Genomic DNA, 18,052 nt, shown 5'->3' on the forward strand with positions numbered 1-18,052 from the left:
CTATCTAGAGAACATGTAAAAGTAAACTATCTAGAGAACATGTAAAAGTAAACTATCTAGAGAACATGTAAAAGTAAACTATCTAGAGAACATGTAAAAGTAAACTATCCATAGAAAATGTAAAAGTAAACTATCTATAGAACATGTAAAAGTAAGCTATCTATAGAACATGTAAAAGTAAACTATCCAGAGAACATGTGTAACAAAATATCCAGAGAACATGTAATTACCATTTAACACAGCACAAATAGTTCCACCTACAGCAGCATCCAATATCTTTCCTATATTACTTAACGGCACATGTCTTGGCACATTAACCTACACAAATGTGAAAACAAAATTACTGTCAATTACAAGTAGTTGTAATTTCTAAACATTCATTTTCTGTTTCATTATATCAATTAATTTCTCAAATACGGTTATTTTAAACTGCAACTCAAGACATTTTCAATGATGAAACATGTTTTCACATGCACTATTTACACATTACTAAGTCTGGTCAAGACAACCAATACTTCAAATAATCAACCACAAAAACTTGCTACACTGATCTTCAGGGTAGAACATTCTATCCATTACAGAGTTGTCAGCAAAGCTACACCATAGGGGCTATCTTCACATAGCTAATTTTGAACTGATAAGCTAGAGAAGTGTTTTTCAACCACCAATCTGCAGACTGGCACCATTCTGTCACAGCCACCTTCCCGGTCCATAAGACTTCATGAAAACAAACAAAAACTGACAGAATATATAAATCACAATTGTAATTCAGTGGTCAACACCGTAAGGAGGCAGCAAACTGGTCTCTGATATTGAAAAGGTTGAGAAATGCTGAACCAGAGGAAAAGGCACTCAGTCAAAAGCACCCACTACCAATTATTGGGCTACTCTTCTTTAATCAATTAGTGGGATTTGATCATCACTCTTAAAATGCACTCATGGCCTCAAGCGTGGCTCTGAGCCTTGAACCATGAATCCTTAGATTCATAGGCTAACCACTAGACCATACCTGGCCATAGGAAGATAGTCAAATGGAGAAATATTGTGCTTAGATAAACAAGTTAGAAATTTCTAAAAATATGCATATATCTAAATATATATATATATATATATATATTTATAAATTCAGGTATTAAAATTAAAAACTATATTCCATAAGATGTATGGTTTATTTCATTCCACCAAATTAATATTAACTCACCTGTAAGGCATCTGTAACATTACTAAACTGACCATATTCAGAATTCCCCCATCCAAACAAGTCGCCATTATCTATTGAAAACAAAAAGTTTTAATACACATGTTTATGTAATAAATGAACCACCTGAAAGTATTTGTTAAATATTTTTCATCTAAATACAGGGCTTGAACTAGATAAATTAAAAATTTCATGGGAAATATAAGTTCTAATGATCTAGTCAAAGATTGTCCTGTACCAAAGTAAAAATCATTATTTTTACTCCCAAGACCATTTCATATTTACTGTGCAGCATATACAAAAACTAGTTCAATATAAAAGTATTATAAGATGATTCTCAGATAATCTCCATCTTTCATCTCCATCACAAAAAATGGATGTGTGCTGAGAATACACTTGGGCTATACTAGTAAAAATTAGAAGTCAGAAAGTTCCTTATATTAGAGAAATCAGTAGAATGATTCTCTAAGAGAGAGAGAAATACTTTTTGGGCAAACTGTACAGGAATGTTAAAAAAATTAATAGCTGTGCCCAAGGAAATTATCAGTGAAACCAAAAGTTAGAGCCCTGGGTACATATGTGTTAAGCATATAATGTCTTTATTAATGCTTTTTAAACATAAATCATTTGGTTTCCGTCGTAAAATATTAATGACTTTGAAATGATTAAATTTAATTGAAAAGTATTATACTTTACTGAAAAAAAATATATACAGCTTGCATGCATTTTCTATTCACCGACAAACAGTGGTCCACAAAAGAGTGAACATACGTTTTTTGTTTTATTGGACATCCTACGAGTAGCTTTATCTTTTTTTAGTTTATAACCTCAACTGCAGGTGTGATGTTTTATTCCATTTAGTCTGTCTATCAAACTTTCTCTGCCAGCTTAATAGGTGTTTTACACCATAACAATAACGTAAGTTTCAATGAAACTAGCTGAAACAACTTAGCCAGTGAAGAGAAACACCAGCCTAGCTCAAGCAAATGAAACTAGACTCTTTAAAAAACATTATGGCAGTTTGTATGACAGAATGGGCAGACATAGTATCAGTATTAATCAGCCACATCAACTACATGTGATTTTGGAAAAAACAGAACTGTGACTCGGAGACTGTGGAAACCTAAGAACTGCATCAAACATACACTACAAGCACAGCATTCTACGTTTATATGTAACATACAATGACACTGGCTTAGTTTGATAATGATTCAACCCTAAAAATATGATTTAACTCTGTAATAAAATAAAAATGTTATTACATTCAGTCCAAGAAAGTCAAACGAAAAAGGTTTTTTTTTATAGGTGACTTCATAAGATTTTAACGAATTTATAAATAGTCATAAACTCATTATCATTCCAAAAATTGAAAGGAAGTTTTTTTTTAAATTTTGTATTTATGTAAAACACATCAATCACATCAGTAGTGTTGAAAATTCAAACTGACTGAACAGAGTTTACATTTTGAATTTTATTGCCTACCTGACACAGCTAATACACAATCAACAGCAGTACATAATTTTATAATTCTCTCCTTCTCAATATCTCCTTTCACCACACCTGGTTTTCCTTGACTATTGTAGTGGCCTAGACCTGAAAAAATATAAAAACACAGTTTAATCCAAGTTTGGTCTTCTTTTGTACATCTGGGTGCTTGATAGTAAATGATATTACAATGAGCAATAAATATTAAATAAGGCTAATAAAAAATGCACTTTCTGGTGTAAAAATTAGTTAATAATTGCAAAATACAATTTTTTCTTTATGCTACATTCAGAAAAACTTAATACTCTTTAGAAGTTAACATTTTTTGGGGTCTCTGTAATATATTTGCATACTTGAGTAACTTTTTCAGTTCTATATTCTTCTTCTCAGAACCACTTAGATAATGTATCACATGATACACGTTCCATCAGTAAACCAGTGGATGCAAACCTTTTTACCATTAAGTGTCACAATTGTACTTAACAGGAGTTTTGTGGTGTTTCGAACGGCAGCTCTCACCGGAACTCTTGGTGTGACTTCTTTATGTACGATATACTGCATATTTAGTAACACGTGCCACCTAATCCAAGTATTTGGACAGTGGAATATTTTGGTCTTTTTATGAGTCAATTGTATGTTTTTTTAAACAGACCCGACACTACTGCATGCCAGCTTCACTTGGCACTCCTGGGAAGTTTTACACTAGGCCAGTAACATAGTATGTTGTATTACCTGTACTTCTACACTGTACCTACACAAAATGATATAATCCTGTTTTCTCCTACAATCCAATGGAGTGGCATAATAAAAGGAATGAAAATGTAAAGGTTAATGTCTCTTTGATTTAAAATTTTTAATTTTACCTATGAGACTTCACCTCTATAATGCCTGAAATGAATATGAAGATTTATATGGAAGAAGCAGAAAGGTATTTACCACTCCAGTGGAAGAGGAAATGGAAGAGATCTTTCCTATGAGAGGGTGATATGAGACATGCTGTTAGACCAATAATTCTCAAAAGTACACACTGCAAGCCCACAACAACACAGTCTGAATGAAGTAATTCTCAAAATGACACGCTGCAAGCCCACAACAACACAGTCTGAATGAAGTAATTCTCAAAATGACATGCTGCAAGCCCACAACAACACAGTTTGAATGAAGTATAAAGGACCTTCAGAGATTCACCATTAAACATGAAAATAAGAAGCGTTCACAACAGTGTCCTTATCCCAAAGTAGATGATTTGGAGGATTTGAGGCAATACTTAATGTGGCATACAACCTCAACAAATAGTAGACTGGCTCATAAATTCTGATCACTATTTTTAGATATCTCGATTATAATGAAGACACAGTCAATTACTCAGAGAGAGTGAATTTATTTCTAGAAATCTAGAGTGAAATGAAGACACTCAATTACTCAGGGAGTATGAAACCAATTTCTAGATATCTGGAGTGTAATGAAGACACACTCAGTTACTCAGGGAGTATAAAACCAATTTCTAGAGATCTGGAGTGTTATGAAGACTTACTCAGGGAGAGTGAAATCAATTTCTAGATATCTGGAGTGTAATGAAGACACACTCAGTTACTCAGGGAGAGTGAAATCAATTTCTAGATATCTGGAGTGTAATAAAAACACACTCAGTTACTCAGGGAGTATGAAACCAATCTCTAGAGATCTGAAGTGTTATGAAGACTTACTCAGGGAGAGTGAAATCAATTTCTAGATATCTGGAGTGTAATAAAAACACACTCAGTTATTCAGGGAGAGTGAACTAATTTCTAGAGATCTGAACAATAGTTTCTGACCATATGCTTTGAACCTAGTACAGAACAGTAACGTTACATCCCTATTTAAAAACTTACAGTATCCAAATGTGCACATACCTGTTTGACCATCTGCTCCCCATCCACAACTGTATACTCTGCCTTCTTTTGTTAAGAACAGTGTATGATCTTGACCACATACAACCTATAAGTATAAGACAGAGAGAAATTACAGATTAACTTCTGCTCACTACTAAGTTTTAATCTCAGATTGTTCAGAACAAGAAAAAAAATTCAGATATACAAGAGAAAAGACAACAGTAGAAAGGTGAACATAAAATTCCATCACACAGTATACTCTTCTCTAAAGTCTGCTTTTCAAAGTGTACTAAAACATTAAGATTTCTAATTCTAAACAGTAACACAACACCATTTGAGAGACATATCGATGACACTGTTTGAGAGTGATATCGGCTACTAACTAAGAACAGCCTGCTGGTGAAAGAACAACCTTTCCACTGACTACCTTGAATCTTACACAAAGAATCCTGTGTTTTGTTGAGTAGTTTATAGTTAAATGGTTATTGGTTTTTTTTATGTCAGTAGAATCTATTAGCTTCAGATTTCTGACCCAAAGGTTTTTTGAAATAAATAACTGATTTGTTATTGATCACTTGAGCTTCTGACAAGTGTAAGAAAGTTTCTGTTAACATGTGTTATTGCTACTGTATTAGTTTTGATCAGCTGAATACACAAACTCCTAATTCTCCACTGAAGTCTGTGCTAAGATGTGTTACTGGCTGGTCCTTGATCAGCTAAATACACAAACAGTCTAATTCTATACTAAAATCAATGTTAAGATGTTACAGAAACCCACAAAACCAAAAAGCCCTCATTTCTCCAATTTTATTGTAATTCCATTAATGTTTTATATATCAGAAAACTTGGTTAAGTTGGTCTTCCTTTTCTATATCTTGCATTGTGTATATTAATAAAAATAAAACTGACCTCCTTCAATTTCTGTAACTTTGTTTGTATTTCTTTTTTTATAGCAATTCACTCAGCTCATTTTGTATTTGTGGATTAAAATCCTTTACGTTGTTGTCCTTATAAATTTATTGTTTTATAGTGGAACATATTTACTTAAAGAGTCCTATGACTGACAGAAATTTTCCATTATTTTTCTCTCCTATTTTTTTTCTCAGATGGCAAGTAGCCAAAATAAGAGAAACATCAATTTTTCTCATTAAAATTTGTGTCCAACAGCTCACCAGCTCTCTGTATTCTGCATTTAATTTTAGGTCAAGTTTCGTCATTCCTCCATGTGTCATAAATAACACAAACTGCTAAATGTGATTGCACCATTTCATGTTATTTAACTCTTCGTGAAATGTCTTGTAAGTCTGTTATTCTAACTGCAAATACCTTGATGAGAGGCATCTCTTCGATCTCCAAACAGCCAACATGGTTCACAAAATGCACTATCCAGTTTTAGAAAACAACACAACCATTTCCTGGGAACCTTATCTTCACTTTTAGTTTGATTGTAATAATATTCACTTCTCATCTTCACTTTTAGTTTGATTGTAATAATATTCACTTCTCATCTTCACTTTTAGTTTGGTTGTAATAATATTCACTCCTCATCTTCACTTTTAGTTTGGTTGTAATAATATTCACTTCTTATCTTCCCTTTTAGTTTGTTTGTAACAATATTCACTCCTCATCTTCACTTTTAGTTTGATTGTAATAATATTCACTTCTCATCTTCACTTTTAGTTTGGTTGTAATAATATTCGCTCCACATCTTCACTTTTAGTTTGATTGTAATAATATTCACTCCTTATCTTCACTTTTAGTTTGTTTGTAACAATATTCACTTCTCATCTTCACTTTTAGTTTGGTTGTAATAATATTCACTCCTTATCTTCACTTTAGTTTGTTTGTAATAATATTCACTCCTTATCTTCACTTTTAGTTTGTTTGTAATAATATTTATTCCTCATCTTCACTTTTAGTTTGGTTGTATCAGTATTCACTCAAAAACCATCATCTTTTTTTCCAACTCAGGAGAAAGGTCCTGTAGGCTTGCAAGAACTATTTTTCTTGATAATGAATGTTTTTACATTAGTATCATGGTCCATGTCTACTGGAAAGTTTGCTCTACCAGTTGGGAATGGGCCATGTGGATGACTATTACTAGCTTCAGTTTTAGGATTATCTCGTTCATTTTCAATAAAGGTTTCATTATTTGCTGTACTTCTCTAATCATTAGTCTCTAATGCTGACAACGATGTAACAGTGCTATCAAAGGGTTCACTGGAGTTGCTGATGATGTAACAGTGTTATCAAATGGTGCACTGGAGTTGCTGATTATGTAACAGTATTATCAAAGGGTGCACTGGAGTTGATGACGATCTAACTATTATAAAATGTAGCACTAGAGTTGCTGACAATGTAACAGTGTTATCAAAGGGTGCACTGGAGTTGTTGACGATGTAACAGTGTTATCAAAGGGTGCACTGGAATTGCTGACGATGTAACAGTGCTATCAAAGAGTTCACTGGAGTTGCTGATGATGTAACAGTGTTATCAAAGAGTTCACTGGAGTTGTTGACGATGTAACAGTGTTATCAAAGGGTGCACTGGAGTTGCTGACAATGTAACAGTGTTATCAAAGGGTGCACTGGAGTTGTTGACGATGTAACAGTGTTATCAAAGGGTGCACTGGAATTGCTGATGCTGTAACAGTGTTATCAAATGGTGCACTGGAATTGCTGATTATGTAACAGTATTATCAGAGGGTGCACTGGAGTTGCTGACGATGTAACAGTGCTATCAAAGGGTTCACTGGAGTTGCTGACAATGTAACAGTGCTATCAAAGGGTTCACTGGAGTTGCTGATGATGTAACAGTGTTATCAAATGGTGCACTGGAGTTGTTGACTATGTAACAGTATTATCAAAGGGTGCACTGGAGTTGTTGATGATGTAACAGTGTTATCAAAGGGTGCACTAGAATTGCTGACAATGTAACAGTGCTATCAAAGGGTTCACTGGAGTTGCTGATGATGTAACAGTGTTGTCAAAGGGTGCACTGGAGTTGCTGACAATGTAACAGTATTATCTGAAGGCGCACTGGAGTTGTTGATAATGTAACAGTCAAAGGGTGCACTGGAGTTTTCAATGGAGTAGAATACCATTGGTAGATGTACCCATTACTGTGATGATGACAATGGCAATTCAGGATCACTTGGAACAGCCCTAAACAGCGATGTTAGTTTTGGCAATATATGTTTAAGTGTCTCATTGCTTTTATTTTTTGGTACATCAGTAGAAAAGTTTATTCCCCATAGTTAAGTCACTCACAACCTAAACTGAAAAATGCATGTGCTAAACAAAATAATCACTCCAGTCAGTCCTGTACAATCCTAGTGGTCCATTTTGTACAGATAATTGGTCTGCTACCTACTACTGAGTGGACACAGCAAGACTAAGTTAGTGAAAGCCCAACAGTTGTACTGCTGGAAAAAATTAACAATTATTGGCCATAAAACTTAAGACAATTATGACTGACAAATCACTTGAATTCCAATCAGATGTCTCTACTCAGATTCTAAAAAAGGCTTTCCAGGTTTACAGCAACTTCTGATTATCACAGTTAGACATATTTACTTTCGGTGGTTCTCAAGACTGTACTCGTTTATTAAATTCATTAGTTCCGATGATAGTTTTATTGTGCTGTAACTCAAGAAGTAAGACATTGTTAATAAAGCTGCTTTGTATCCTAGATAATAAAAAATTATGTTAGTTCTTATTTTTTACAATAATCAGAATTGAAATTAATGTTTTAGTTTATAATTTTCAGCTTTCTGCAGATGCTGGTTTTGCAGTTATAGTTTTGATGATGTATCATGATATCCAAGAGAAGAACAAACTTACTATCTTTTACTCAGCCCACAAAATTGATGTACAGATGTACAACTGTTATGGTGTGGATTTCAGATAACATAAACTGGTATTAAATGTTTTAAGGATATAAATAAACATAACATTTTATAAGTAAAGGTAAACACAGTAATACAAGTAAAACTGGCAGAAATCAAACATACATCAAATCTTCCTAAATTCAATTTTGGTATCTGAAAATATATTTATTCACAACATAGTTTAGGCTTACATCAATCACTTCCCCATCAATTCCACTGACTTTATTTACTCTTGTGCTACCTTCGTAGACTTCGTTCTCGACTATTACTCTTCCACACTGTCCAAAAGCATTATTTCCCAATGTAAATACTAAAAAAAAAAGAATATTCCATTACAATTACAATGTTCTTCATAATCAAGGTAGATCTTAAGAACAATTTAATTTTTAGAAAATAATTACTTACTTTTTATAGTTTCCCTAAATCACAAATGTACACTGTTGATTACATTAGATTACTCTTTTTACAGATCAAGTATCTTTTGAACTTTTTTAACCTTCCATTTATAAGTCATTCACTTGTTCTTCATTATGTTTTTTATCATGCATTCACTGACCTTTAACCTGTGACATGTCAGTAGTGTGTATTATATTTGCAACAAAACTGGACAATTAATATTAATTTCCAATCCATGCGAGAATTAATTCACAAAATAACTTTCACCCTATTTGTACAAGGTCAAAGTGAACATGTCACAACCTTTAAAAGATTTACATTGAACATTAAACAATTTTACTATCAACAATAAACTCACCATCAAAACATAGTTTGTAGTTAAAATTTTAATATTATCTAAGTTTTAATTTCTTAATTTCAAAAGAGAATATTAAAAAGATTATCATTCTTCACTCTTTGTCCTGTGACGTGTCCACACTTCAATTTTCCCCTTTCAGAATTTTCTAGCATCAAAAATTGTGGAGACTTACAACCAATTAAAAACACAAACTACACATAATGAAACTCTAACATTCTTGATATGCTGAGACATCAATAAAGTTGTCAAGCCAATAGAGAAACCCCCAGCTTTCCATGCATTTCAAAGCATTATCTACATCATATCTACTCGTCTGGTGGACACGTTTATAACAAATAGAAAAAGGAATTTGTAATGTACAAAAATCTCAAGTTTGTTTATTTTTATTAGGTGGTTATAATCGGTAGTTCACAATAAAAGTTTTTATTGTGTTGAGCAGTCACTGTTCCTAGCGGTAATAGAAATCTTTTAACATATTTATAACTTACTTAGCAAGTCAGATAACTTACATTAATTCTAGAACATTCTATTTTAGTGCCTGATATGCTTTTAGTGTTCTGAGCTACATACTTTAAAACTACATGAATTATTGTACAACCAACATAGTGAGAAAAAAAGCAGGGTTACTGAAGCTCTGCTTCCAAGTATAAACGGCCTCAATGCCAAAGTGCTAAGTTTATTTTTGTTTATATGTACATGTTTTATTTATCATAAGACATTTTTTTAAATAAAAGTAACTAAAATGTAAAAATTAGAAACCTCATAAATCAGGTAACAAAACTCAAATAATCTATCATTCAGGCTGTTAATCTATCTATCTTCTATTAATCTATCATTCAGGCAGTTAATCTTTCAATCTTCTATTAATCTATCATTCAGGCTGTTAATGAATGATAGATTAATAGAAGATTGATAGATTAACAGCCTGAATGATAGATTAATAGAAGATTGATAGATTAACAGCCTGAATGATAGAGTAATAGAAGATTGATAGATTAACAGCCTGAATGATAGATTAATAGAAGATTGATAGAGTCTGTTAATCTATCAATCTTCTATTAATCTATCATTCAGGCTGTTAATCTATCAATCTTCTATTAATCTACCATTCAGGCTGTTAATCTATCATTCAGTCTGTTAATCTATCAATCTTCTATTAATCTATCAATCTTCTATTAATCTATCATTCAGACTGTTAATCTATCATTCAGTCTGTTAATCTATCAATCTTCTATTAATCTATCATTCAGGCTGTTAATCTATCAATCTTCTATTAATCTACCATTCAGACTGTTAATCTATCATTCAGGCTGTTAATCTATCAATCCAAAGATTTATGAACCACTTTATCAAGTAGTCAGCCTGATCTGACCAAATGTGGTTTTATTATAGAAAAATCTGACAAGACTGAGTGTTTAGGTCTTTTCACATATTATTTAATGTTGTATCAGACAGTCAATTTTAAAAAATAATCAATTCATTACATGTATCTTACACTCTCCAACAAAAGACCATGATAAAGTGAAAAATTTCAAAAGGTAAACTAAAATACATAAAAACTAGAAACAAAAACTAGTGGTTATAGTTAAACAACAGATAAATAGCAAATTATTGCACTTCATTAAAAATGACTAAACATTAATTTTACTGAAAAAACACATTACAAGAATAAATACTTTTCAATAACATATAAACATTTTTTGTACTAAAATAAAAGGCAAGTTAGAAGTTTGTACAATGTCAATGGGAGTCTGTCATTTGGTCATAAAATTGAGCACTTAATTATTTTTTCCCTTATTGAAATTTTTAACCATTTTTTAACATTTTCAGACTATCATGCTGTGGCTGCATTTGTTTGTTATCTATGTTGCAAGCCAGAAACTATAAACTAAGATAAATGTACATGTTATACAAAACTAAGGTGTTAAAATAGTAACTTAACAAATATTGCTTCAATAATACTAAACAGACCAGGAAGAAATTTAAATTAAATTTACTTTTTAAAAAAAAGGTACAAAAACATGGTTAATTATGAGGAGCAAACCCCAGTTTGTACCAAAATAAACAACCAAATTTCTCAAAACAAAAAACCAACAAAATTAACTTTAATTTCAATCCAAACCACTGACAATTACTTACTCCCTTCCTTATCAGTCAGGATTACACTATGAGCACGACCGCAGGCCACTTTGACAGCTTTTGTTGAAGATGACTCCAGAGGTAGATGTATCGGCACTGGTTGAGCTAGTTGCTGTAGGGGATGGTCTGTAAGATCGATAAGTCACATAACATAATAATAGAAGGAATAGGGGACACAAATATAAAATGTGGCAGATAGGAATCATCTTCAGCTAAGAGTTTTATTTTTCCAACAGGGTGGTTGGCCATTGGAATGGGTTGCCTTCAGATGTGGTGGATGCAGTAAGTTTAAGGCTTGATAAATATTTGAATAAGAACTGGCTTTGAATGTTTTATTTTAAAGTTTGTGGATGAGATGGCCTAGATGCACCAACAGGTTTCTTGTCGATGAAGTTTTTATGTAAAGCAGCAGCAGCATCTGTGTGTCTGCTTTTCACACCTACAATGTTTGACTTATTTCACCAAACTTGGCATGTACCCTTAGGGCCTCACAAGGATATAAAGTGGGACAAGCATTTAAATCTGAACTCCTCAGGTCATCCCTCTTGGGAACCCCTATGCATTCCTCATGCTACTCATCTTTACCAAACCTTGAAGGCACTCTTAGAATACTCCAGGGAGTGACATAAATGGGGTTCAGATCTAATCCCACTGCCCACCCCACAGGACTCCCCAGGGGGCCTCTGTCTGCATCCACTTTTTGATCTCTATCAAACAGACATTACATTTTTCTTGAACCATCTGTTTGCCCAGAATAAATGAATGCCTTAAAAAATTTAAAGATGCATTAATATTCCAAACATTTTTGCTGTCAGGTGCTATAATATAAAAGGAATAACATCAGACATTCTAGGCTTTCTAACCAATAGGTTTTGTTTTGTTGTTAAGTGCAAAGCTATACAATGGACTATCTGTGCTGTGCCCATCATAGGCATCAAAACCCAAATTTTAGCACTGCAGACCTGCTGAGCCACTGAAGGGAATTTGATAGTTTTTTGTTTTCTAAGAAATAATGATAAAGTAATGAAGAAAAAATGTTAAAGGAACGTTCATATCTGTTTTCATCTTATAAAAGTTGATAAGAAAAAACAATGTTAACTGTTGAAGTTAAAATTTTCCTATACTGAAAATGTCTTTCCAAGAGGTACTTCCCTCCACTCACAAGATTAGCTACTCTCTTATAGTGCTGCCCTCTATATGCAAATCTTTTCTTTATGCATACAACAAGCCTTCTGCTCCCTCCCTATTGGAACTGAATTATTCCAACATATCTCTCATGTAAATCATCATGCATCACTTCAAATAAAAAGTTACAAATTAATCCAAAGTTTACAGGTCTAGTTTGAGTTAGGAAGTGATGCTTATTTTATCTGCTATTACTGATCTATTTTCTTATTAGGGTGATGAGAGTAGTTACAGTGATTAACCATTTCATGATATCCTACGTTAAGCACAGGCCAAGTCCAGGAAAATTCTTGAAAAGTGATGTTTACATGTTTATTTCCAAGATAAAATTACATTAGTTAGTTACATGCTACAGGAACTGTAAGCTGTTTCCAGATGCTACATGAAACATCCATACACAACCAACCATAATACTAATGTTATATTGGTTATATCTTTATTAATTGTAAGAGTTAGAATGTAACTCTCAACGTTACATAAAGTAGCATTAGGACTTTGCCTTTTAGGACAAGTGAAATATTGATTATTCAAAAATATAACATGATTATAATGATATCCATATTATATTGTAGGAATGTGATTATATGCCCTCACAATACAATTTCCAAAAGAAAAAATATTAGAGATAGCTCCCGATAATACTACAAACACCCACAACAAATATATACACCTACTGCATAATTAGATGAGAAATGCATTTCCCTGTTTGTTAAAAGACAAAATGTTATCTACTATAGCATCAGTACTGAACCCTATTGTGAAAACCACGCAGTCAACGAAAAACAATGACAAAATGTTAAACCAAGACACTAAACTGCTGAGAACAAACATTATTTTTGGCAATAGTTAAACAAGTATCACAGAATAAAACGATACTGCTGTATGTATCTGGATTGTTGTCCAGCTTCAAAAACTTCAGTTAAAAATGAGAAATTTCTAGAAGCTTTAAAACACTCCATGGAAATCATTAATACAACATTTTCATACCAAACAATCCCTATTGTATTTCACCAAGAAAACTCACCTTTCCTCACCATGTGGAAACCAATTTGCGAGTCTGTATTCAAACCAGTTCCAAATGCCCGATGATTTGAGTTACTGCTAAATGCTGCAAAAACAGTGAAGCCATATCCACATGCCACATCAAACACCTGCAAACAATCAACCACAAAACATTCCAGAGTATTTATCTTTAATTTAGTTAACTGTAACTAAAAGTAAACTAACAGATGATTATATTTGATTAAAACAAGACATTATCATAAACTTAGTTACACATTTGTTTAGATACTTCTTTTACTTCAAACTTTGAAATAACTTTTACTACTCAGAGATGTAGGGGGGGATTATTTGACCAGGCAAAACGAGGGAATGTGCACTACAGGAGCATCCACTATGACCAAAGTTCAGAGTTTGCCTTAGGGCCCTGGGAATTCTTAGATTCTCGAATACATTTTATACTCATCCTGCTTTTTACAGATTGAAAAGTAGGGGAGGTAGCCCACCACACACACACACTTCCTACACCACTGCTACTGCTTCTTATTCTAACAATACCTAACTACACTGTAGCTGCAATTTCATTATGAATCAATAATTCATTTTCATAAGTAACAAAAAAATAAAAGAGCTCAAAATCTCAGATACTTCTACTTAAACAAACCACCCTGACCTTGAGTTATGCTTATATACATCATCAGCAAGAACTCCTTATTTCCAGAGAGAATATAAACCAACCACACAAGAGATATACTTCATCATAATCCTCAGTTGCTCAAAAATTATTTAATACCAAACTGTTCTCTCTTTTTCTGTTTTTTTTTTTTAAACACATGAACTAATCAAATAAGAAATGAGTCTATCTATTTTGTTAATTATTAAAGTTGTTTTTAAAAGTTCCTTTTTCTTGTTTCATAAAGAAACAAGCTCAAAAAATATAATATGCAAAACCTTGACTATTTAGAACATTTCTGGGAAGATGTTCATATAATAATATTTGATAAGTTATCTTAATATCAAATTTACCTTGTGTGTCTCTGCAAATTCTAATCGATATGGCCTGTAAAGGTTTTTTAATACTTTTTTTCCATCTTTTGGTTTGATAAAATTTGCATTTCCTAATGCTCCATATGAAGCATGTCCCCAAGTGTACACACGTGTTGTCTTACTTGTTTTTTCTGTTGCATACTGAAACACAGGGAGTTCACTTGAGGCATCAGCTGCTCGAGTTGTCATAAAACTCGCTAGAGTCCGCCACATAAAAGAAAATGTTTTATTTTGTATAGATGCAGAAGGTTTAAATAAAACCATCTTTCCACAAAGGTTTAATCCATGCATTGCATCACTCACATCTAGAAATGATCAGGTTCACAATACAAAAAAAATTATCAGCCATAAACCATTTACCAATAATTAGAATAATAATAAATCTCAAGTACTATCTCCAAAGAAAATTCCAATGCAGCTTGTTTTTATAATATCTGTCAATGACTTTTTTACTACTTTCTGTCTTCTAGAAATGCCGCCAAATCACAACAATCATTGTCAATCTGTAATTATCAAACACTCGGAGAACAAGTTGGTGGTAACGACCTCTTTGATGATAAACGGGCTTCTGAAATTATAAAAATAAAGATACAGTATAAATGGATGTATATACATATAATGAAAGTTTACATAATTTTTCAAGCAATATCAAAGTGTTGCCCATGTAATTTTTAAGTCTTTTGACAGAAGGTCATTTAATGTCAAAACGTATGGGGGATTAGCACTGGAAATCTTATTTTTGTGATTCTTAGAAATAAATACCTCCATACACATTTCTAGAGTACACATCTCTTTCATTACATGAAACAATCACAACCTGAACCTCCAAAGTTTTACTTACCTTTCATAAGTAATCAATATTAACTTTTGCTAAGATTAACCTAAGTACTTGGATAGAAGTTTAAAATATAAATAACCCAGTAATGAGTATATAAAATTAAATATATTATTCTTACATTCACACTTGATTAGAATGCATCATTTCATCAGTTGTCATTTTCAACTTCATCAAGCCATCAATCAACTACTTCCCAAATGAGAGATTATTCCCATACATGAAATACTTATACTAAACTACATCTAATATTTCATTAATTAACAGAAAATAAGGTCAAGTTATCAGCCTCTTTTCACAGTTTATATAATGTAAATAAACCAAGCATCATTTCAATAGCCCATATCTTTAAACTTTCAAGTATTTTAATATCTATCCAATTAGAAAAGAGGGCCAAACCTGAATGTTAAATTCTTAAACAAAGTTACAAAAGTAGCATTTTTACTATAAACTTTCTAGAAACTATTTCTGATAGAAATACCAACCTAAGCTATTTCATACACGTAACAATCACACACCCATAGCCAACTCAATGTCAAATATTTTCTTCATTTTTATAACACCCACATGAAGTCCTAAATAAAAGAAATGACATACAAAGAAGCAGTCTATCCCATTATCTTAGTAATTTCAGCATTTTGAAGAATATGACTTTTCAAGTCCATATGATCAGCCAAGCCTATCATATATGTTATGAAAGGTTGCTAATCAAATTCCCGAGTGATTCCTATTAGACACATATTTTTAAAGAGAAAATTGACCATTTTGAAGCACCCCTTCCACTACCAAAACAACTGTTCAGCATTTTCTCAATTCCTAAATTCTCCAATTGTGCAGCACTTAAATAGCACTTATCTCAAAGAAACAATACATGACACTAATCAAGCAAGTCATAATTCAAAACACTAACCAGAGTGCCAGAAGACTGGAAGTTTGCTAACATTACCCCTCTTTTCAAGGGAGGTGATAAAATTTATCATCGTAAATATAGGCCTATTAGCCTTACATCGGTAGCAAGATACTTCACAAAGTCATTTAACAAAGTTAAAATTTTGTTGTAAGGTCAACACAGTTCCACTCGGGAAAAATTTTGCCTTCTTATCTTTTGACATTTTTTGAAGAAGTTACTGCTTATCTGTAGATGAGGGTACAGGGATGGATGTAATGTATCTGAATTTTCAGAATGCACCTTCGTGCCACATAAAAGTCTAGTTAAAAATATGTTCTGTTGGTATGGGGCATTAGTTAGATAATTGGACAGAAGAGTGGCTAGAAGAAAGAAAGCAGAGAGTTATAATGGCTGGAATGGGTAATGAAGAAAAACTTTAATATAAGTTTAACATAACAGCAAATGGACAAGGTTTTGTCATTATCAGGTACCTGATGATGACACAAATGGTGTCACTTTGTTCTTTTTTGATTTAAATCAGTGATAAAGATAAACACATGATCAACAAATTACTTAAGTGTGCTCATAATATTAAGGTTTTAGGTGTTGCTGTGCATGACAAAAACATTGCTGCTTTACAAAAGGATTTGGATCATTTCATGAGTTGAGTAAAAAAATGCCAGATGGGTTTTAATTATAATAAATGCAAGACAATGCATGTGGGTTATCATAATTTGAATTATAAGTATAATTTTGATGGGAATAACCTTAATAGTGTTATGAAGGAAAGGGATATTGATGTAATGGTTGATCAGTCTCTTCAGTCATCGAAGCTGTTGCTAATGGTAGGGCAACTAGGATTTTAGGTTTTATCTATAAAAATATTGAAAAAAGTATAAAGAGTTTATAATTTCATTATATGATCCACTGGTTCAGCTATATTTGGAGTAAGTGATCAACCACTACCTCAGGATAGTTTTCTTACTTAACACTGTTAACGTTATGCCCATCCAAATTATACTTATAATTCAAATTATGATAACCCACATATATTAGTTATTTTTAGGTATGAAAATGAAAAGAAAAAGTTATATAGTTCTGAGATCTATTTAAAAAGTGTGCATAACAGTAGCAAGGTTAATGTTAAGTTGAAGAAAACTCTGGTGAGACTGCAGGATAATTAATTAATGTATAATATATTTCTCTAGTTCACAGCAAGAATATTTCTAGGGAAAAGTGTAGTAATCAGCCTATTACGTTTTTATATCTAAAAAAAAAGAGAGAATATAAAGCGTAGTATTAAAACTTGGAGTTGTTTTTGGAGCATAGTATAATTAGATACAACTTGATTCAGGTGTTTAAAAAGTAGTAAGATGTATTAGAATACTTATAACACCAACATCAGAAAACATACTGTTGGTGTGAACGTGCTTTGTATAAACTGGATAAGTGAAGAAAAAGTGTCATTGGCCACTATTCAGTACTTCAATAACACACACTGATCTGATTGTAGATTGAACTGGACCTCCCTTGAACTTAAACTTTGAAATTAAACAATTTTCAGAATACTAAGTTTATTTATTATTACCAACACATGAAATTATAAAGCTGGAAAGGCTTCATTTTAAAGGTAACATGTATGAGACTTATTCTTCCACGAAAAGTTCTTCTCTTAATTATAAAGTTGAGAAAATTCGATGACGAGGATCCCACTTTGAGACTAATAATCGCTGGAGACGGCTTGAATGGGTAATGAAGAAA

General features: G+C 32.5%; 1 protein-coding gene across 2 annotated transcripts in view; it reads right to left on the reverse strand.

The window, feature by feature from the left end:
- The window catches only part of LOC106469875 (RCC1-like G exchanging factor-like protein), a 51,551-nt gene that overhangs the window by 12,175 nt on the left and 21,324 nt on the right, over positions 1-18,052 (reverse strand). For both annotated transcript variants that reach the window (XM_022398452.1, XM_013930384.2), the window contains exons 2-9: positions 14,547-15,135; positions 13,546-13,672; positions 11,337-11,462; positions 8,635-8,753; positions 4,576-4,660; positions 2,681-2,791; positions 1,202-1,272; positions 231-318 (exon numbers count right to left, since the gene is read on the reverse strand). In XM_022398452.1, coding sequence (XP_022254160.1) covers positions 231-318; positions 1,202-1,272; positions 2,681-2,791; positions 4,576-4,660; positions 8,635-8,753; positions 11,337-11,462; positions 13,546-13,672; positions 14,547-14,858 — 1,039 coding nt within the window. In that variant the 5' untranslated portion in view covers positions 14,859-15,135. The remainder of the gene's footprint in view (positions 1-230; positions 319-1,201; positions 1,273-2,680; positions 2,792-4,575; positions 4,661-8,634; positions 8,754-11,336; positions 11,463-13,545; positions 13,673-14,546; positions 15,136-18,052) is intronic.

The sequence above is a fragment of the Limulus polyphemus genome, unplaced genomic scaffold (assembly GCF_000517525.1).
Source record: "Limulus polyphemus unplaced genomic scaffold, Limulus_polyphemus-2.1.2 Scaffold3699, whole genome shotgun sequence".
NCBI lineage: Eukaryota > Metazoa > Arthropoda > Merostomata > Xiphosura > Limulidae > Limulus > Limulus polyphemus.